This window comes from Cotesia typhae, unplaced genomic scaffold, assembly GCF_013202065.1.
Source record: "Cotesia typhae breed Kobodo isofemale line unplaced genomic scaffold, CoteBio_Ctyphae scaffold_152, whole genome shotgun sequence".
NCBI lineage: Eukaryota > Metazoa > Arthropoda > Insecta > Hymenoptera > Braconidae > Cotesia > Cotesia typhae.
In genome coordinates, this window is record NW_027423776.1 from 8,948,551 (window position 1) to 8,973,487 (window position 24,937).

Sequence of the window (24,937 nt, forward strand, 5' to 3'; positions counted from 1 at the left end):
CTAAATCTAATTAATCGTCAGATGAATTTACTTGGCGTTAATTAATGTTATTTATTGTGAATAGATAAGCGTATATTATGTACTTGCGCAGGACATTAAGGAGCGACAGGTGCGCGTCTATTTACCGAAGAACTGCACGACTTTTATACATAAAACGTTAACTACTGCTTTGTATCGCGGATCAAGGATCTAGGAAACTTATTCTATTCTATTATATATTTTTTTGCTCGAATTTTAATTATAGTTATGCAACAGCAAGGACCCGAATGGAATGGAAGTTTAGTTAAAAGCAATTGCAAACAATAGGAAGTCGCTTTTAAAATTCTTCGGTTGTTTTTGTTAAATTAAATAAATATTAAAATAAAATATTTGTGAAAAGTTTTGAGAAAACACGGCTCGTAATTAAGATGTGCCTTCTCAGCATGGGTTTAAAGATTGATGTTATATAAAATGTATGGATGCGAGTGTGGATAAAAGGCATTAAAGATCTGAGGTATAGAAAAAAACTACCGAGCTATTTAATGAATAAATAATTTTCGAAAGAAAGATTTATAAATAGTTGTGGAAAGAATTTACCAGTTGAAGTGATCATCATCATCATCATCATTATCATCACCATCAAGCCCCTTATACTCTTTGAGATCTGGTTTCTCTGATGATTGCACAATACACTCACCAACATCCAAACGTGAGATCGATCTGCTGATCGATAATAGACACACTTGGTTTCACTTTGATCTGAAGTTTAAATTATTTATTATAAATATTTTTTTCTGGAGGAATATTCATCACTTTTATTTCAATAGAGCTTGATTTGGTTGCATAAAATTAAAAATTTTTACTTATACTCATCTTTAATATTTATTTTTTTAGGAAAATTGATCAAATTAGCTGAAACAAAATTTTTAGCATTAAAAAATTTTTAATTTTGTAAATTTGGATTTAGAAAATGAATTCAAATATTTTTCACGCATTTAAATAGTAGAAATTAAAAAAAATTGAATATATAATATAATATATTTTTCTTTAAACTTGTTAATCTTCTTTTTTGAAAAAACGCGCGCTTATAACTTAAAAAACGCCATTTTCATGTACAGTTTTAGTATTTGTATCTTCCTGAAATCTTTTAAAGTTCTGGAAAAAAAATTAATGAAAATTTGCACTAAAAATTTAAATTATTAAAACTTTACAATTGAAAAAAAAAAAAAAAAATAGTTGAATCTTAAGAAGAAAAATTAAGGAAACAGAATTCTTATAAAATGAAACTAATAATAATAAATAAATAAATAATCTAAATCGCGTGAGCTTTCGCAGGCAATAAAAAACATAAATATAATTAGTAAAAAATTCCTTGTGTCCACAATCCGCGACCGCGTGATACTAAATTAATTATTGTCGGCAATAGAGTTAAACAAAAATAAAAAATAAAACTAACCAATGAGAGCCGAGAGAATCGAGCACCGAGACAGTGATGATAGGATGGCGTTACACTTTATTGTTATCGGTGAACACAGATATAATACGGAGCAGGGTACACTCATCTCTGAGCTTTCAAGTGTGTATGTGTGTGTAATTATTGCTATCCTATGGCTCTGCACGTAACAGGGTCACTCAGGCCCGCATCTAGCTCTCAGTCTATCTATTTCACCAATAGATAGACTGTACACCTTGCTGTTCTCCATAGATGTGGATGTAGACGTAATCTTGCTAAGATTATTGTTGTTATGAGTACGTGAATCTTGGAGCATTTACGGAGATTAGAAAATCGGCGCATCAAAAGGCTCGACGGAATAAAAAACCGGCATCAGGAAATTGATTTAACCTTCCTGAAATATAATGAAATATATATATATATATATATATATATATATATATATATATACCGTTATACCTTTTATGGGTGTAAAAATATTTTTCAGTTAAAAAATAATTTATTTTAGAATTTTTATTTTACTAATTTTACACAATTATTAGTATTTACTTTGAATTAAAAGATAGATAATTTATTTTTATGATACTGAAATTAATTGACGATATTTGGAATTTTTTTTTTATTGATAAATCATTTTTAAATGAATTAAAAAAAAAATTTCAAGTCTACACGGAAAGAACAAGATGACACTCAATATCATCCTAGATTATACTGAGTATAATCCAGATTATACTCAGTATAATCTAGATTACAATGAGTATAATCTGGGATTTTTTTAGCTACTATCTAAAATTTTTTTTTTTTTCACCACAGATATATCACTGAGTATAATCTGGGATGATATCCAGTGTCATCTTGCTCTTTCCGTGTAGGAAATTTAAATAAAAATTTTGAAAAATATTTATTTGAAATTAACAGACTTACATTTCAATATCATTTATTTTTATTTATTATTAATAAATAACGCAGAATTTATTTATAAATTATTTTAGCTCGGAAGTAATCATGATTATAATTTTTGTTGCATTTGTCAATGTTTTATAATATATAACTTATCTAAATGGATATCTGTATAAGAGTGACTAACTCTTTGATTAGTATCTGTAGGCGTGTTGGTTCAAGTACATAAATCCTTAGAGTTACCACTAAAGTTCAGTGTTGACGTCAACGATAAAAGATGGCGCATTTTCACTCATAGAAAAATAAATGTTGGTAATAAAATTACTCTAAGAAACATTAAAATTACGTCTTAACAGTGTCGTAAGATTAAAATTACGGTAGTACAATTGTTGTTTTACGATGGCGTGAAACAACAATTTGGTTCTTCTGTGGAACGGATTTTGCGCATGCGCGCAACAAAATACTGGTCAGTCTAAACAAGTAAAAAAAATTTTTTTCAAAGTTCAGTAAAAAAAAAGTAATCGAATAATTTTTGGCCTGATTTTTCTTGATGGTACCGGTACCAATGCACTGGTCTCTAAAATAAAAGGAAACAAAACATAACAATAGAAATGATAAAGACTGTATGGATTGTATTAGTGTCAGGGTTGGCCGACTACACCGATCCCACGGTTAAAGTTAAAAGATGGGTATCTCCGTCGTTTGGTAGTTTCCTTTGTTTTGGCCACGGTATCGGCCGACTTCCTGCTATTTTATACTTCCCTGGGCGACGTTCTGTGCCAGAGAGCTGAAAAAACAAGAAGCAGGATCCCATCGGTTCTCGTTGTCTCGTTACCAGTACTGACGTTGTACTTACTCGGTTGTTATGTCCTGTACTGGTGGTACTGAGTACTCGTGCCGCCACGCTCGTAGCGTTATATTGAAAAGATACAACTAAACAACAATACTAGTAGACATAGACATAGACACCAGCTATTATTCTGTACGTCTCTTGAGTCTAAAGACAGCAGCATGAGTTAACGCTGAGTGAATAAATTTTTTACTCTTTCTCCATTTTTTTTTTTTTTTCAATTTAACGATCAGCGATCAGCAATGAGTAAAACGGGGCTGATTATACCTATTTCTAAACATACATATAAATATAGTGCAGATAAATAATCTGAGAATTAACCGTTAAGCTATAGTTTCACAGTTTTATTATTATTTAGAGAAATAGAATTCCATGAACGTCGAAACGCGAAGAATAAAACCCGCGAGGCGATTTCGTGTAAGATCTAGATCACGATTCACGACACTCCCATTTACTTATTTAATTCCATTGATCACGGTTTTGTTTTTTTATCGGCCACACGAGGTCTGCTGTGCTACCTCTTGCTACATCCTTAGAATCACACGTTTTCTTCATTTATTTCCCCGGCGAGGTTGAAAAATCTGAGGAAGAGGTGCTGCAATATAATAGCCAATTTTATCAATTGAGTTAATTTAAAAAAGCTACGGCTAAAATTGCATTTCTTCACTGAAATAAAAATTTTTTTTTAAAGCAAGAATGTATTTTTGATAATGTAGAAACCGATTGACTTGATTCAAGAATTCTTATTCTTGAAAATTGTTTTTTTTTTTACCAAAGAGAAATTATATATTTATATTCTTCTTTAAGTTTTTTCTTTCAAAATACAAAAAAAAAAAAAAAAAAAAAAAAAAAAAACAAATTGTTTTTGAACTAATTCTAAAAATTACATTAAACTTATATTCTTCTCTAAAGAAAGTATTAAAATAATTTCAAAAATTCATCTTTGAACAATATCTTTGCAGTGTATTCTTTAGCCTCTACTACAAGAAAAAAAAAACTTTCCTGTTAAATTTATTGCAGCGCCTTTACCCTATAGGCCTGTTTCACAACAAATAATTCACTAGGACCGTTAAATATTATTAAACTAAAATAAAAATACTGAAAAATGTAACTACCGCTTACGAAAGATCTGACTACTTGAACGACCTATACTTTAATTCTCTACATACTGATACATTGTATTATATTATATCGGTGACTTAAATTATTGATGCTGATACTTTTTTTCTGCTCCATTGCTCCAAGATACCACTTCATTTCTCGGAACATGCTGAAGAAAAATAATTTTATTCTGAACAATTTCCCTTTCTGCTTGACAGCTTGCTGTAATTTCATTACAATATTATTCTCAGTACACTTAAGCTTCACATAAGAACTGTTAAAGTAAAAAAAAAGGCATCTCTCGAGGGAAAGCAATCAAAGTAAAATTATGAAGAGTACTTTTGATAAATTTCTCAAGCAAATTCATGTAATGCTTGATACATAACGCATAATGCAATGTAATATTGAGCTTAAGAGTTTGGATGGATAAAAGGACGGTTATAAAGCGTGTGGATGAGTTGGTAAGCGGAAAACGTGGTCGGCGGTCAGGGGTTACCTCTTTCGATCAAAGTTGTTGGAGTGCGTTGGCGGGAAAGAGAAATTTTGCGGTTTATCTACATACGCACAGAGTCTAGTCATAAAGACATGATATGATGCCGAGGTTGTTTAGTTTGTTGAGCGCTTACTATACAAGGGGTTGTAATATACGAGTACTTGTCTCTGATACAACGCAACTTATCCTATTTCCTATTTGAGTCTCCCAGCTCTGTTCTTTCTACACGATATTATGTCTTATATAAATAGTTTCTAATGTCTAAGGTCTTGCAGATGGTTTAAGGCCGCGGACCTTTTTCAACCAACTTCTTTATTTAAACGCCGGGAACTTTTAGTTATACAGTTAATGCTGAATTTTAGGAAGACGTATTTAGCGTGGAACGGGATTTATGTACTTGTTGAGAAGAAAAATAGAAAAAAAAAAACGGCTGGAATTATAGTAGACAATATATCATTTTTAGAGAATAATTACTGTCTTACAGCGGTTAAATTACTCTATGGACTTTTATTTATTAGAATTTATTTATTTGCATACATTAGCTTCAAGAAAATGCTTGATATTAACTGTGTATGCCTACGCGTAAGCATCGATCATATTTTGATGGATTACTATGTTAAAAATTGAAGAAAAATTATTTCTTCTTTATTTTTTGTTTAAAAATTATTAATTGCGACAATTACTGTAAAGAATTAACTAATTTTGAGAAATATACATAAATTTCCTGAAAAATGTCTTCTAAAGACAAACATTAAAATGGCGGCTAATGTTAACATCAAGAAGATATTTTAAATGAAAAAAATTGAACTATTCTTCTTTGTAAAATAATTTATTAATTATTATTAAATATTCTGAATTTTTCTTAGTCAATTTCAATTAAATTATAAAATATTTGTTTAAAATGTAAAATTCTTTTTAAAAAAAACGCGCGCTTTTAACTGAAGAAACGCCATTATCCAAAAAAATGGCAAAAATTATCCATTAGTCCAAAAAAATTTAACTATTCTTCATGGTAAAATACTTTATCAAATATTATTTAATATTTTGAATGTTTTTTAGTCAATTACAATAAAATTATTAAATTTTTTTATACATTATGAAGGTTAGACGCAACGCGCATCTAGCTTGCGCAGCTTCACTAAATGGCGTCATTTGTCGGTATGAGTTGATAGTTTTAATTCAAAAACTAGATATTGCGATACAGAATATTAGAATGAAAGGTAATTTATCTATTCGTAATTAGTTCTTTTATGTATAACAATATATTTAATTTCTTAATGTACGTAGTAGCGATATTATATTATATAGAATGACTAAGTAATAAAACATTATTAAAACATTAAGAAACGATCTAAAAAAAACTTGGGGATAGAATAAAAATGTTTGACATGGATCTTGTATTTTGTAAAAAAATAAAGTAGGTAGCAAATTAATTTTTTTATGTTTCTTTTAGTAAAATGTTAATTTTTAACGATAAAATGAAATTTTTCAGTCATTGATAGCTTGTTTTGAATTGAAATCTCTGAAAAGATTGACTAAAATTCTAAAAATCAATGATCTCATTTTTTTCCACTGAAAAATCTAACACTGTTTGAATAATCAATTGAATTTTTTTATACGAGCACAAAAAGTTTAGTTTTCAATAAAATTTTTCGGAGAATAAATTTCTCAAGTCCAACCTGTTACAGATCAATGTTAAAAGATATATATCGTTAGATATAGAATCAAAATATTTCAGTTGCCTTAAAAAAGTTATTTAGACCTAACGATCTAACGGTATCCAACTAGATCAACGTGAATTGATTTTTTTAAATTTAAGATCTACGATGGTCATAGAATTCTTTATGTCTAAAAAAAAAAAAAAAAAAAAAAAAATTCTTTATATGAAACTTTGGAATTTTTTTTTATAAAAAAATTTATAACTGTTTAAGTAGAGTTTAGTTTTTATAAAAATAAAATTTGTTAAATTCTTGATCAATATTGAATGCAAAATTTTAATAAATTAAAAAAATTATTTCTTCATTGAAGAAATAAATAAATGGTAACTTTCTTGTTGAAAAAAATTTTGGATAAGTTGTTTATAAAAAATTATTTTTTTTAACGAGAAAATTATTGTGAAAAAAATTTTTATTTCTTCAGTGAAGAAATAAAATTATTCAAAATTTCCAACAAATTTATTTTTTATTATAAAAATTCCCATTTTTTTTTCAAAAGAAATTTTTTTTTCTCAATGTACACTTTCAAATAATCAGTAGTTTCTATTCATTCCAGTAGTAAAATAAATTCAATAATAAAAAACAACAAATCCTTCAAAGTTTAGTATCGAAAGTGTAACTTATGACTTATGACTAAATAATTTTTAAGTATCAAATGATTAATTCTCGCTGAAGAGAAAGGATCACTAGATTTAAAAAGCTAGAGCCAGTTTACTCAGTAGTAATTTAGCTTAACCATTATATTATTTTTCGTGTAAATTTCAGATGATATATTTATTCCAAGGAGAGTTATTGCTCCATCGCTAAAAGTGCTTTAAGATATCCTTTGAAGCAACGCAGCGACCTAGTGTAGTAATCGCCGTTGTTAAAACCTACGCTTTTTAACAGTATTATATTATATTATAAATTATAAATAAACGTTAATAGGTATCTTATATAATTTTTTTAACAATACTCATTTGGGTTATGTAGATGATTTAACATTTTAGTGTTATTGTGTTTGGTTACTATTTGCTATCATTGTTATTATAGTTATTGTTATTTAATTTGCAAATACTAATGACAATGGCTAAACAAATAAATAATAAATGCATGGATGTGTGTATAAATGTATGTAAGCACATTGTTTGGCGAATTTAATTGACTTATTCGAGAATTTAAATGACGATGACGATGACGAATGTGATAGGTAGAGGAGGAAGAATAGAATAACGAGACATGAGCAACAAGCGTGACTCGCGCCGATGCATGCTCGTTGTCATCGGCATGTCAATTTCGCAAGTTGCTGTTACTATATATATATATATATATACAGCTCAGTCGCCAATTCTGCAGATACTCGTGCTGTCTGATGTACTGAGTTGCTGCATGACTCAGTCCAACATCTGAAAAGATAATTTACTGTAAGAAGCTGTATTGCTAAAAATTAATGCTGTAAAATTACTAGGAGCTATTTTCGGCTTTAAATCTGCGATAAAATTTTTTTTCATACCTTAAAACTGCTTCAATTACAGTTTTTTAATTTTTAAGAGTTTTATTATCTTGAATTTAGATGAAAAATTCTTGAATCAAACAAAATTTACTCAAAGTTAGAAAAATTTTTAGTTTAAGAATTTTTTTACTCAAATTAAGAAGATGAGAAACTTTAAAAATTATTTTTATATTTTTAGTAGTAAATTTATAATTTTTTATTAAACTGCCTTTAAAATTTATGATTAATATTGTGAAAAAAAAAAAACTTACTAATTTATATCAACAAAAAATGATTGAACCACAAAAAATATTACTTATTTCTTCACAAAAAAAAATTCAACGTATTTTCATCTGTCAATAATTAAATTCACACTGAAATAAAAATTATTGAACCAATAAAATAATTTTGAAGAGTTTTATTGTTTTGAATCAAAATAAAAAATTCTTAAATCAAACAAAATTAAGTTTAAGAATTTTTTTTACACAAATCAAGAAGATAAATTTCTTCAAAATTATTTATTTGATTCAAGTAAATTTTTTTTGTGTGACAATTTTATTAAAAAGCTTCAATATTAGCAGTAAAAATTACGACAATCTGAAAAGAAGAAATATAATATTTAATAATTGATATCTTTTACTAAAAATTACTTAAATTATTTATAAATTTATCTAATATGAAAAAGTAATTAAAGTATTTATCAATAATTACTTTTTTCTTCATGTTAATATCGTAGAACTCTAATGCTAGCTGAATTTTATTAGAAACTTTTTAAAAAAAGACTTAAATTGATTTTTCTGAAAAAAATCTTTGAAAAAAATTTTTGTGAGTATTACAGCATGATATTGAAATAGCAGGATCAAGTGATTTCAATGAACGTACAAGCAAGATCTCTCGGCTACTGATCGCGTAGCAGGTAGCACATAATAGTACCTAGTGAGTTACATTAATCATCAGTTTGTTTTTAAAATTTATCTATGTTTATTAATGATTATTTATTAGCAATAACTTGATGAATATTCTGACGTTTATTTATAAGGCTAACCAAAGAGGATTTTATGAATTGCGCAACGACAGCCATGATTGAGAGTCATAAAAGTAGAGTAGAAAATACCCGGACGCAAAATATTGTCTGTATGTCTGTGTATAGGTATGAAGTTATAGTTGCAATAATAATTTCTACTTATTATATTAACACAAAGACCAAAGTCAGCGGTTGTAATTCATAACATCATATTGTACAATGTACTTTTCAATGCTTATTAACTATTGCATTTAGAGATATTTTTTGGTCATAAAAAATTTTATCTGCGGTTTCTCTAGAGTTATACATGGCTTTGAGTTTATAGAAAATATTTTTGCTTAAATTATTGCATTAATATGGTAAAATATTTACTTTTTTTTTTTTTTTTTTTTTTTTTTTTTTTCAATTTCATTTCTTCATTTTCAATCTTTTTACAAATTACTTTTAAAAATTCTTTAATCAGGTAATAATAATATTTTTTTTCAAGTTATTAATCTCTTTTATTGCTTCATAATTGAGGAATTGATCCAAAAAACTAATTAGTTTATTATTCAATATTAGTCATTTTTAATTATAAAAGTTGAGATAATTTTTTTGTAACTCGTTACAAAGTAGACCGTAAAAAAATTTTATGATCTAATTAAAAAATATTTCCATTATAAACTCCAACTCGGTATAATTACAGTAATCCAAATAACTTTTTCCTTCATTACATTATATTATACTAGTATAATATAATATATTACATTATTACAATTTACTAAAAAGAGATTTCACTGAAAATCCATTTAGCTCCAAAAATACTTAAAAAATTCCTCAAAGATTAATAAAATAAATCGAATCCCATTACACATTACCTGTTATAGTATTTTATCACAAACACGATCAGTTGAGGAGAACAAAAGAATTTTTTATAATCTACTGTACAAAATAAATATTTCCAAAGGGATTACGATATAAAACAGATTATAGAAGTGTTTGTAGTTGATAAATTACACAAGACAGCATTTGTGCACGTTCATGCTGTTGGAGATAAAACACAGAGTGATCATTGGGGTCCATACAGCCCATACAGCCCATACACATTATATTATTTATATATAATACATATAGATCCATTGTTACGGGGAAACTATATAATAATATAAGTATAAGTTTAAGTATTCTAGCAAGTACTATAACTACAAGCTACAAGCTACAAGCTACAAGCTAGTGCTAGTGCTAGTTACAGTCTTAGTCTCATACCCAGAGCTGTGCAGTCTCAGGTCTAGTCCCAGGATAGGAGCAGACATCTCGAGGCAACATTGTATGCCGCTGATGGTGGGTTGCGCAACCAAACCCCAGCACCCAGCATCCAACTCGTGTCCCTACAACACGCATATATGTACAGGCTTAGCTCAGTGGATAGATATTTTATAGAGTCTTGGTCTTAGAGTTTAGTTAGCTATGCTTAGCTCCACGGACTCGTTTAACGGATGTATCATACATAGGCACATACATACATATAATATAACATATAACATATAGGTAAACCCGCAATCACAGATCCCACGTCAACAAATGTTAGACTCAAAGTCTTGTCGTTTAACCGTTGGTACAATGATTGACGATCCCACTGTTGTATCCACGATAAACTCGGTGGTAACTGTAAAAATTATTAAAATTATGAGTATACAAATTAGTACTTATTTATTTAACGTCAATCAACTAAATAATTATTTTTAAATAAATATACTTGTATAAAATAACACTTATCGATTTTAACCAATTTATCGTTACATATATTTTATTTTTGAATAAAAAAGTCGTTAAATAAATAATTATGATAACAAATAATTATTAAAAATAAAATAAGATATTAAATTGTCTGTAGATTACGATACTGCTAGTGTTCTGTCTGAACTTATATTGCATAATAACAACTTTGAGAAAATAAATCGGTCGACGAGGCGTGGTCGATCCCAAAAGACCAAGTACTGCCCCGGATTTCCTTTTTTTACTTTATGTGTCTCATATACTGTGAGTGTATATATTTTACCTCTTTTTTATTACATACCTCATTTTATTTCATTTCTTGTTTCTTGTTTTTTTTTTTATTTCTTCTTTTTAGCGTACACTACCTCACGGCGCTATTTATGCCTTGTTAATTGTCAATTAGTTGATTAAACGATTATTGCCGGGTAGAGGTTATGCCATGATGCACGATGTACTAAATACTAAATACTAAGTTTCTAAAAATAAATAATTAAAATTAAAAGTTAGTTTTACAAATTAAAAAAAAAAAAAATAGCTTAGTTGATTAAACATTTGAAGTTTTGGAAAATTATTTTTAAAAATTATAATTTGCAATTTTTTATAATTTTTACGTGGATAATTTTTTTTTTTTTTTTTTTTTCATTATTAAATGTCTTTAACAAATAAATTATTAAAAAAATTCCATTTATAGAAGCTCAAAAAAATTATAAATGCAATTTTTTAAAAATAATTTTCTAATCCTAGTTAAATTAAAATTAAAAAATTTTCAAGTATAATTTCTAGAAAAAAACTAATTTTTTTCCGCATTGCAGAGCTTTTAATTTTTAAATTGACACACATCCGATAAATTGAAAATGATCCCATATTATGACATCTTAAATTTTCTAAAAAAAAAAATCTAAATTAAAAGTTAGTTTTAAAAATAAAAATAAAGAAAGTTTAATATTATAAATACCTGATAAATAATTCCGAGCGAAAATAGAAAAGAGAACGGCCTTCACGTGGGCGTCGTTATATATACATATATACATAAATGTGTTTAAATGGCCGCTGACCGAGTAAATATACGTATAGAATAAGTATATAATGACAAAGAGCCAAAGACTCATACAGAGCAAGAGCAAGTAGTCTCGGTACTCTTGTACGTCCTACTTGTGGGACAAATAAACCATTTTAAATACCCACCGTTATAGCGTTCCGTTAATTCGTTAATTAATTAATGAATAACAAGTCGAGTACTTTTAAAGAATTACATCCTTGATCCTCATCCTCATCCTCATCTCTTCTTCTGACTCATGTTTGTTTTGTTTTGTTTTATTTCTTCTTCATCTTCATTGGTGTGTATAATGCACACCATACAGTGTGTGTGTGTGTGTGTGTGTGTGTGTGTGTGTGTGTGTGTGTGTGTGTGTGTGTGTGTGTGTGTGTGTGTGTGTGTGTGTGGTAGGGCCGTTTCCGCAACAGTATTTTCACGTCAAAGATTCACCGGTGAATGAGTCATTGGCGGTGACAGCGGGTAAAAAATACGCTGACGATAAATCGCCCCACTTAAAAATGTAAACACGCAAGTATTGGAGATAAAGAAGTAAAGAAGAGGCTGCATCGGTACTGAGAGCGCTTTAGTGTTGGTAGCGTCTTACATTTTTTTTTTTTTTTTTTTTTTTTTATGGTAAACTTTACTTCAGAAGATGTCTTGTGTGTGACATGGCGTTAAAACCCAGTCCAAAAGCCGCGTACTTGCTGCAATAAAGCACTTACTGGATAAAATTATAAAGATACTTGATAATTCTAATATAATACATTGCTCAGCTGTATGCGCCGAGAAAATAACCGAGAAAGTATTGAAAAAACTAAATAACGAGATAAAGAGAGAAAATAAAAAGGCTAATCGACTCATATCCCCTCGGTGTGTGTTTTTGCGTGTACGCGAACGTGTCGAATGTGTAACACTTTCCACACATCGCATTAGTTCGCGCACTTTTATTTTCACAGACGTCTCTTTGTGGTCGATATGCATCATTATTATTTTTATTATCATTGATGTTATTATTATTATTATTATTATTATTATTATTATTATTATTATTATTATTATTATTATTATTATGCTGATATGGTATGATTTAGCCCACTCGCTTCCTTGCCAATTAACGGGCATGACTCTGCGACTCTCACTCTTTTATTTATTACTGAATAGCAGCTTCTTCTAATGCTCCTCCTCCTTTTTATTTTCTTCTTACGGATTTTCAATTTATTATCGTTCAACCGCGTCCGTCCTCACCGACCGGAAAATTCCCTCAAGAAAAAAAGATTAAATACACTTTTATGGGATTGTGAAAAAAAATTTAGATTTTAAAAGTATCATCGGTAAATAGAAGATATAAAGAATTTCGAAAGCTATCATTTCTGGGATTCCTTTTTTTACACTTTTCAGGTAGTGTTGTTAATGGGATTATTAAACATTGTTGAATTATTTATACTTGATTTTATACTGGGATCTTTTTTTCTTCTTTGGTGGTTTATACCTCGGAAGATTTACTTTTTATTAAAGAAAAAAATAAGATAGATATTTTTATAAAATTTTAAATGATCAATTTTATTGTTTTTAGATATTTTCTTCTAATACGATTTTTTTTATTTTGAATAAAGAAATTTTTTGAAGCAAGGATATAAAGTTCTTAAATAAAAACAAAATTAATTTTAATTTTGAAGATAAGCGCTTCTTGATAAAGAATTTGATTTTATTCCACGAAGATAACATACGTTTGATCCAAGATATAGAATTTCTCTTCACTCAGAAAACTAGTTTTATAAAAGAAATTATTAATTGAAGACAACCGGTTCTCTTCAAAATAATTTTGTTTTCAGATCAAGAATATTTCTCTTGAATTAAATAATTTTTTTTTTTTAATTTTTATTAAATTAGTTTGATTTCTTTCAAAACTTTCAATTCTTATAAATTGAATATCAATATTATAGACTTTAATTAATTTAATTTGGAATCCAAATTATTTAATAAAAAAGAGTAATAAAAACTTTAAAGATAAAAAATTTTAAAAATGAAGACTCTCTTCATTTAATTCTTCAATCAAAAAAATTTCTCTTCAATTAATTTTTTTTTCCAGTACAATAAAATCAAAATGATTATCTTGATGGTTTTTAATCAAATTTTAAATATTTTGAACACTACAATTTAATCTAATAATAAATTTTTATTAAAAGAAGAAATATTACCTTCAAAATTTTCGCGCTTAATTTTATCATAAATAAAAAATCAAAATTATTCTTAACAAACTTAAAATCCATTTTTACCGATTACCCTTTCATTGTTCACCGGTGTGCTAAAAATGATAATTAAAACCAACTTGGACTTGAGCATTCGTGACCGAGCGGTGCGTTTATAATACCAGAGACATATAATTACCTCCTACTGTAATTAAATCTTAAATATTATTATACATTTAAATCCGAGGCAAAAAAAAAATTTTTTCTTAAATAAATAAATAAATAAATAAATACCTCTTTGTACTGTTGCATTTTCTACGTACAGAAAACCCCTGTAAAGGTGGATGGAAACAATGACCATGCTCTTTGACTATTAGCTGCAATAAAAAGGATATAAATTACCTAGATATATCTGGCGATCGACAGGGCATACCAGTCCAGGATAAGCATGCACTTGCCGTGGCGGGTAAATTGCATAATAATTCTCGTTAATATATAATGTCGCAAGCATTAATATACCGTGGCGAGATTTTCTTCGGGTAATATAATAAATAAGTGTATGCAAAAAAAAAAAAAGAAGAAATAAAAAAATGTTATGTGTACACATCCTGGGTTCGTTTGTTGAATATTCCGCAATAATTTGAAACTCTTAAATCTGGATCTGGAGTAAGATAGTTATTCATTAAGTTGACTCGTTACTGTTTATTCTGACGCGTTGCCGTATGTTAATATAATAATATATAATGTTACGGTAACCAAATAAACTCGTACATTATGCCCGAGGTGAATCGTCGACGGCATACAGATATATATTAAAGAGGCTGTTTCCTGAGCCCGTACCAGAACGTACGTCAGAGAGACGTTTAATTACCCGTAGCAAGTGGGTTAGGGGGACTATGCCGACGAGTACTCGGGCGTGCTTCAATTACGATCCCAAGAATTTCATAATTTTTTAATTGTACCTCCTTCTTCTCTTCTCTGGTCTTTGTTCGGCCTCCTTTAGCTTAAACTCTACCGCTACTCCAACTGTAGCAGTTTTAGTTAACCTTTTTTTGGCATTTTTTTTTTTACAACAAAGAAATTATCGCATTTAGCTCAGCTTGCTTTTATTTCTTCTTGTAGTACTTCAATGAGTCATGTAACAAATTAAATATCTTTTTTAATTTTTTAATAATAATTATGACTGTCATTTTTATTAAAATGTATAAAGAGATCTTTTTTTTTTGTAATTACAATTTTTATCAACCCATTTTTGTCAAGTTGTTTAAAGAACCGACGCTTTAATTGGAAAAAACTATGAAATTAAAGAAGATATCATGCGTGCACTCTAAAAAAAAGAAGAGATAGTTTTTATTGAAGAATTAAATTATTTTTTAGACAAAAAAATAGATGTTGAAACTTTAAAGTCTCTTGAAATTTTATTTTGAGCAGTTTGTTAGTTGGAAATTATTTTTTGATGAGAAGAAATGTATGTTATACATTAAATACCTTTTTTTATATAGTGACTTTGTTTTTAATCTTAATGTTTATTTACTGTAAAATAAAAACTTAAGATTCTATGGAAATTTAATTTTAAGTATTAACGTCAGAGATATACCACCCAAAAAAGTTGAACGACCGGTTGGCTGTGAAAAGTTTAGTATTTTTTTTTAATTTTTTTAGAAAATTAAGTTCTTTGTGATTTAAAAACTTGTTAATCGGCTGTTTTAGATTCTTATTATTGATAGATGATGTAAAAAAATTAAATTTCCATACAGATAGAGAGTATTTGTTGATAGAAGAATATAAAATAGAAATTTTACTTAAAAATTTTTTTTTTTTTTTTTTTTTTTTTTTTTTTAAATTAAATAATCTGAAATATTTTCTTGCAAAAATTTTTTAAAAATGTAACATCCAATAATAATAATAATAATCTATATTATTAAGAGAATCAGCAAAATTTTTGGCCTGGATAGTCATATGATAAAATCTCAAGATGCATAATTAAAAAAAGACCTTGTATCTTGAGAAATATTGACATTTTTAAAAATATAAGCTCACCCCGACATTACACTCATCAAGACCTTTCATTTGAGTACCCACATCAATTTTTCATATATTTATATATATTATATATATGTATATATGAAAAATATATCAAAAATGCAAGTGGGTACTCAAATGAAAGCTCTTGATGAGAGTAACATCGGGATGAGCTTATATCTTTAAAAACGTCAATATTTAAAAAAGTACAGAGCAATTTAACAAGTCATTATTTAATAGAGCAAAATTTTATTTATAGTTCACAAGTCACAGCATTCACATAGTAACTGCAAGGTTGCTAGTAATAATAATAATCTTTGTTAAAAATGATTATTATTGAATTTTCAACATAATAATAATTATAATAATGATAATAAGTATTGGTAAAGTTTGATTGAGATAAACCAATCGAGCGTCTCGCGTGCAATGTCTCTATGGAGAAAGTATAACGCGAGTACGTTGATTCCATTGGGTCAAGGCAAGGTCGTAGTCAGCACGATCGATTGTTTCCCATCGATATTACTATTGATAATAAATCTTATCATGATAATAAACTTTATTTCATTAAGTATTAACTATTATTTATTACTTATTATTGTTGTTTAATGTACAGTTAAAAAAAAAAAAAAAAAAAAAAAAAAAAACATTGTTGTTATTATAATTATTATTTTTATTTAAGACTAGATCTGTCTCTTGGTTTATTATATTTTGTAGCTGACTTATCGGTATGATATATCATTTTATAATTCAAATTACCATTTATATGTTTTGATAAATAACAAATAATTTATTCGTAATTAATTGTTCTACAAACTATAAAGGAAATAATACTAATATACTTAATTAATAACTTTTTAAAGCCGACATATAATTTTTTTTTTTTTTTTTAATTTTATTTTATAAATAATAAGGTCAGCTTTTACTTGAAATATTTTTACGATGAAGATGTATCTTTAACAAAAACAAAAAAAAAAATTTATCCGACATTATTTTTTACGGTAATATTTATTTCTTTAATCTTTTATTTAATTTTTCATTTTTTGTTAATTTATTTTTGAAATTGGTGTGTACAAGCTGCCAACGAGGTTCAAAAGAAAGAGACATCGCGTGCGCGGTAGCTTCAGGGCAAAGGAAGAGATCTTACAGAAAAGAGTGGCAAAAAAATAATGCCTATGAGAAAAATGAAGAAAAAAAAATTGCACGCCCCAGAGAGGGGAAGAAAACGTGATTGTATAATGTAAGCAAATAAGGAAGAATAAAAAAGGTAAATAAGCGGTTGATATTCGTGCAAATGAAGCGATAATACTGACCGGCAACTCATCATTAAGGTTTATAAACCCGATCGTAAAAGTTTGCCAATTTTCGTTTGCGGAGATGAACATTTTTAATGCCCTTACATTGCGAAAGTAAACCACTGTTTGAATTTTCGGCATTTCCTCTCGGCGTCTCTTTTTATACTTTATCTCTTCCTTGAATAATTCATCGGCTAACTGAGCATTAACATTAACATTAATGGTAACGTCAATATTAACATCAATCATTAAATATATATCAACAATCAATAAATGTACCGAGTAGAGTTGAAATATAAATTTTAAATATTAAAATTTATTTTACCGATCCATAAATCACCGTCTCTTGTTTAACATTTTTTCACTCGTATTTTATTAAACTTTTTATTATTATTAACGTTCTTAAAGGTCCAGAGTACGATACTTTAAGCACACGTGTGTGACCTTTTCATCATCACACGGCGTGCCCACATATTCATACATATATATACTTATTTTTCAAACATAAACATCACCATAATGTATCTTTTTATTTCTTCTTTTTTTTTCTTTCTTCTTCTTCTTGGTCATCTGTAAATATTTTCTTTATCTTGTTGTCGGCTAAAAAAAAAAAACAATTTTCATAAATATTTCGATACCTGTGTTTTTGTAAAACCCGTGAAAAATAGTTACATTAGTTATCGGCTTACACATAAAATATATACACTTTTAAAAGGCTATATATAAATGGATAAGTTTTTCTTCTTCTTCTGGCGATGGTTTATATACCTGGCCAGCGGAGATCTCATTAAATTTCGACTGACCGTAACCGGACGTGAGTATTTTAGTACGATGGCGAGTATAGGTTTTTTTTAGTGAGTACGGACGTTCATTAAATGATACCCCAGGCCAATAAGTCTGCTCTCTTCCTTTATTATGTTGAGTACTTCGCCTAAATATTAAGTTAAGTGAGTAAGTTAACCATCTCCGATTATTATTTCTCGACAAGAACATTTCTTCTTGTCAGATCATCTCGATAAAGTCTTCCTTCTTCCTTTCACATATTATATATATATATATATAGAATTGAGCTTTAATGTATAATATGGTTAAACCGGTAGTCTTATTAACAATGCCAATCACACGTTATTTTTTACTCCAATATCCATCCCATTCAAGACACCATACAAGTAATTGATCAGCCTCATTAATGTTTTTATTTCTTACCAGCTGGACAAATAGATTAATTTGTTGGATTTATTTATATCGAGTGATAATGAGAAGAGCATGTGTTCCGTTCATTTTTGCGACCTTCAAAAATATTTTACAATAGTTTATATTAATTGCTGGAAATTTAAAGAATTGTAGATTTTTTTTTATGAAAATTAATTTTAAATTTAAAGAAGAAATTTTTTTTTGTTGAAAAAAACTTAAAGTATGAGTATATAATTTTATTTTGTCTCAAAGGGCATAAATAAACTTTCTTCAGCTCATTGATCGCTTTAAAAATTTTTTTAATCAAAAATTAATTGAAAATTTAAAGAAGAAATAGAATTTTTAATTTTTTTTTGTTAAAAAAAGTTTTAAGTATGATTACATAATTTTTTTTAATAAATATAATGACTCAAATGGCATAAATAAATTTTCTTAAGCTCATTAATAGTTGTAAAAATTTTTAAATCAAAAATTAATTAAAAATTTAAAGAAGAAATAAAATTTTAGAGTTTTCTTAGTTTAAAAAAACCTAAAGTACAATGAAAGACTCTAAAAAATTTTTTTTATCGACTATAAAGTCTAAAATGTCCTGTAAAAACTTTTTTTTATTGCTAAAATATGTAAAAAGTCTAAACTTGTAAAAAAAAAAATTAAAAAATTCTAAAAAAAAAAAAAAATTTCTAGATTTTCCTGCTCTGAAGAGATCTGACAGCTTAGAGAGGCATCAATTTCAAGTTATAAGAAAGTTAATTTGCTAAAAGACTACGCTTGATAAATCCTGAAGAAAATGTAATTTGTACTTGTTAGAATTAAAAGAATTAAAAATTTCAGTTCAATATATCAATATCTCTGCAATGTAAAGATTAATGTCCAATATCTTATCGTTGGAAGTTAATAATTATTCCTATTTCTATATACATATATTTATGATTATAATGATTATGATCCTAGGAAGCATTACTTATTGCTCCATAATCGTTATAAATAAATAAACAAACATATAATTTTGAAAGTAATATTCTTCAAACGAATATCAAAGAAGAAATATGTTTCTTTTTTTTCTTCAAGGTTTTAAAATTCATACTTCAAGAAATCTTCATAAAAATTATTATAATAATTATTTTTTAATTACCACGAATATATAATTGATGAAAAAAAATATGATTCATGGGAAGAATATATTAAAAATAATTCATCGGTAAAAAAAAAATTTATATAATTTTTTTACTCAGTGCAGAAAAATTTTATGAAGCAAAATATTTGCACTTCTTTCATTGTTTTAAAATTTTTACAATTATTTAACGTAAAAACAAAGTAACCTTCAAAATTAAAACTGTCTTCATTTATCGTTAAAATGGCTGCATTTATTCAAGCGCCATCTGCCGTAAAAAATTAGACTTAATTAAAGAAACTTATTCTTGTTTTGAAAAGAAATTTCTTCTGAAAAAGAAAAAAATTTTAAATTAAAAATTACGCGCTTTTAAAATTTTTTACAAAAATTATTTTCTTCTTAATTTTTTAACAAAATAAAAATCAGGTATTTTAATTATTTTAAATACTAAAAATCTAAAACATTATCTGGCATCGACGGATGATTTGTGTCACAAAATAGGCCACGGATTGGCAATGCCAGAGCTGAAGCTAAAGCTAAAGCTAAAGATCTGTAGATCCTTCGATCGGATTGCCTGCACAGAGTTAAATCTACTTGCGCAATTTAGTTTCCTACAACAACCGATTCTCTATAACGCACTGTACCATATTTAAACAACACCGAGTGTATGCAGGATAGGTATTTATGTATGCATGTAAATGTTCCACACTTATTTTCTCAGGTACAAGCAAAGTACCATACCATGCGGATATCGGTTCGGTATTGGTAGGTAGGATTGTACAGGCAGTAGGTTTAGTTCAATAAGAAGAGAAGAGAAGAGAAGATAATAATATAAAGTATTAAGAGAGAAAGGTAGATAGAACATTATATAGAGGACGACGGTAAATGCCACAGCCTTGCCTGTTCTGCTCGATGCTTGTAGTGGTTCTTGTCTTGCATTACCCAGGATCTTTGTACTTGTACCGATACAGACAGAGTATGGGTATGAGTATCAAGCAAAGCCCCCGCGCGAATACCCGGATGTCCGAATGCGGTTTCTTAATAATGTCTTGGCTTCAGTTATATATAAATACTTATACTTATTCTTATTTTTATTAATTATGAGTCTCGTTATGTTGTCTTCCTTTTTTTGCTTCTTGGTAATTTTACCGAGGTGCCGATCTCACGCGAAAAACATCGTTATAAGTCTTATAAAGGTTTAATAAAAGTAATTAATATAACATTTTTAGAATTAAAATAATCGGTCAAGTTTAAAAAAAAAAAAATAATTTTGATAATTATTAATTATAAGTACACTGAAAAAAATTACTTGATTCAAAATTGAATAAAAAACTGGCAATAATTTTTTTTCCTTTAAAAAATTTATATTCTTTGTTTAAAAACAAGTTTCTTCATTCAAAATACCAAAAAAAAAATTTAACTCTAAAATTTCAACAGTTTTAATTTTAAATTTTATCAGTCCAATTAATTTTTAAAAACTAATCAAGTCCAAAAAAAATTAAAAACTCATCAAGTTAGTTACTTTATTTCTTCTTTTGGCTATATTATTCATTAAAAAACAAAGTGATTTAATATATTTTTATTTTGATCAAAAATTATTGTGAATAACTGCAATATTATCACATTAGTAATTAATTAATTTCAAATTAATATTTCTGAGTAGCTTAATACAAAGAAAAAAAGAAATTGTTGGGTAAAATAATATTTAAATAAAGTGTAAGTGCATTATTAAATTTTCTTAGTTTAAATAAATTTTATTTGATTCAAAAATTTTTTGTCTTGATCCAAAACAATTAAACTCTTTAATATTATTTTCTTGGTTCAAGAATTTTTCTTTAATTTTTTTTTTTCTGGGTAGTTTACATTTAAATTTTCGTCAAAAAATTTTCTTCTTTGCATAAAAAATTATTGTTTCTTGAATATAAAATTTCTTCAGAAGAAATATAAATATTCTTTAAAATTAATGAAATTAGCGTCTAAAATTTCGTTTTGCAGATCAAAAATTTGAACTAATTGATATTAAATCATAAAAATTTTTTTCAACCCAATAATTTTAATTTCAACGCAGGATTACAAGTAGTAGTTTGTTAGTTTATTGTTCGAGGCTCGATACAAAGTGTAAAGTAGAAATGGAAAGCATATTTCTCATTAGCAGACACCCAGTAGATATAGACTGCGAATTTATTCGCGGATAGAGTGCGTTCCCACGAGCTAACTGCGTCAGTAAGAGTTTAAATGCATGCGAATCTGGTCCTCGAGGTCTCCATTTAGTTTGTACCTGTATTTTTATATATATATATATATATATATATATATATATATATATATATATATATATATATATATATATATATATATATATATATATATATAGCAACATATTTATAAACATTTATTATGTTATTTGCGCATTATAGTGCTATGCAGCAAACATACAAACATAGAAGGTACGTAGAAGAAAGAGCAGCAATGTGTACCGCGAGTATAAAATATGGAACGAGAGCTATGCGTTAAAAGCATGCACCAAAGGAATAGAAGGCAAACCGAAAGAGGTACACGTGCTTTCTACATTGCTGGAAGCATCGCACGCTGTATTAATAATGTATATTACTGAGAGTGACGAGGCACAATAAAAAAAAATTTATATGTGTATTTATTTTCAATCACGGAATAATTATAAATAATAGTCGAAAAATCGTAGCACTGGATACATACACACCGCGTCTGTATATCAGACACCAGTGGACCAATAACGGTTTCACGAGGTTATATTCCAAACCGGTTTTTTTTCTTATATATAGCTTCTTGTGATGTTGAGAAGATATACCGAAGCATTTCACAATGTATATAACCCACTATTGCTATTGGCTCCTACAATTTTGTTCTATAAATCTTTCTGACATGTTCCGATCAAAGTTTTCTCAATTTTTTTAGATTTATTTTAATTGTTGCTATTAATACCTTCAGGCGTATTGTAATTTATTGATTTTGTGGATTATACTGTCGAAAATTCAAAGGTAATTCTTAATCCGTCAATTTTTTTTTCATTTAATTCACTGAAGAGTTTAAATTTATTTGAATTTTGAATTATTTTTATTTTATGCGAGGCGATTTGCATAAAAATAACATTTTTTTATCAATTAAGTTAATATGGCGGTGAAATAAATAGATTTCTTCTTTACCACCAAAAATACATTTATTTCAAACGGCTGCTGATAGATGGCGTTGCAGATTTCTTCTTGTACTAAATAAAATTTGGAAAGAAGAAATAAATTAATATTTAGAATTATAATTGAAATATTTTGATTAAAAATGTTGTTTCTACATTGTTAATTATAGAATTATTAAAATTACTCGAGTATAAACACGGTGAAACTTTTATTCTTGTAAAATATTTAAGATACTTGGCTTTAAGCACTACCGAGTCTCGCGGTTTAGTTAATTAAGATAAATTAAACATTAAATGATTACAATAGAAGATAAAAAATAAATAATTATACGGTTTATATACTAGCGACTAATAATTTTAATTATCGCTATAAAGATATTAATTTTTCACACAGCTACAAAAATGAAAGCATAACCTCGCTTTGAAATACAATGTCACAAAATATAATGCCTGTATAATTAATCAAGATATTAAGTTTAATTTCAACGGAAATATTTTTTTTTATTTCTTCTCAATCTTGAACAACTTTAATAAATTATTTTTATATTTTTAGGAAGAAATATATAATTAAGTTTTATGGTTTTTCATAAAACTGCCTTTAAAATTTATGATTTATATTATGAAAAAATAAACTTGGTAATTTATGTCAACAAAAAATTATTGAACTACAAAAATATTACTTATTTCTTTATAAAAAAAATTCGACATATCATCTGTTAATAATTAAATCCATCTCAATTTCATCTAAAATTCATACTCCATAAATCATATTATATATTATAGACAAAATAAATAAACGAAAAATAATTTACTTGATTAAAGTAAATTTTTTTTGTCCAACTGAACCTGAAACTAAAAAAAGTATATTAAAATCCTTGAAAACTAAAATTATCTCTGTAAATAATCCAATTTAAAATTTAAATTTCGTTATTCTATAACCCACTTAAATAATAATAATTGTAAAACAAATGATAATGATTCACCTTACATTGGTTGCAGAGTAATAACATCCAGCAACTTCAAGGATGCCGTGGGCGATCGGGCTTGAAGATTCCCGTCACACTTGAGGGCGCAGGAGTAGATCCTCGAACGAACGAACAAACCACGACAAAAACCTAAAAGGAACTTACGTATCACGCAGGTGCTCGAAAGGCAAGGCCGGTCCAAGGATATGGACCTAACGGAGGCGTTCCCGGGCGGAAGCGACGCCGCGGACGATCTGGGTAAGACGGATTTCTTCGACTTCGTGGTCTCTCCGCTATCAGCAGCGCCGTCGCACTGCAGCGGAACCATCGACGACGACACGGTCAACTACCTGCAGCACCGGCAGTCCCGCCGGATGTACCTGCAGGACAGCAGAAGAGACGACGACGGCCGAGAGATCCACTCGACGTCAACCTCCTTCATCAAACAGGAGACAAACAACAATACTTTGACAGCTCTCCCTCCAGTTTCCACCATCACCGGCTCGCTGAACCACCATGTCCGGAACCACTGCATCCAAAGCAGCGAAATCCCCATGGAGGCCGACTGCGACTACTGGGGGACCAGCGACGACGTCAAAGACGGCCAGCAAACCTGCAATATTCTTCTAGAAGACCTGAACAAATACTGCTGGTCCACTCACACTAACCCCCAGTGCCGCGACGACGTTAACGACACCGAGGGGCACCACCAGAACCCTCACCACAGAGTTTCCGTTGGTAATGATCGACACCAGAACACGGACGGCGCCATTTACACGCTCACCGTGCTCAATAACGAAACTAACTCTATGGACGGTCTTGATTGTTGCAAGAGTCCTGTTGCTTCCAACAACGATTCTTGGACTCTCCGGCCTAATTTAGACTTGGACGCGATTCTTAATCTCGAGTCAAGTCACCCCGACGCAGATTCCGTCCACGATGTCCAGAACTCTGCGGAAATCGCCAGGAATAACGAAAGGTATCACATTATTTCTACGACGCCTTCTTCCCAGTACGCTACTGATGACAGCGGCTTCGTCGAAAGTAAGGAACTCTGTCGGCAGAATAATAACAATAACAATAACACAAATAATAATAATAATAATAATAATAATAATAATAATAATAATAATAATAATAATAATAATAATAATAATAATAATAATAATAATAATAATAATAATAATAATAATAACAATAATGACAATACAAATAATA

At 28.2% G+C, this 24,937-nt stretch overlaps 1 protein-coding gene across 1 annotated transcript in view; it reads left to right on the forward strand.

Moving 5' to 3' along the window:
* The window catches only part of LOC141536090 (uncharacterized), a 28,523-nt gene that overhangs the window by 1,921 nt on the left and 1,665 nt on the right, over positions 1–24,937 (forward strand). The window contains exon 2 of the mRNA XM_074256338.1: positions 23,754–24,763. Within this exon, the coding sequence (XP_074112439.1) occupies positions 23,926–24,763 (838 nt within the window). The 5' untranslated portion in view covers positions 23,754–23,925. The remainder of the gene's footprint in view (positions 1–23,753; positions 24,764–24,937) is intronic.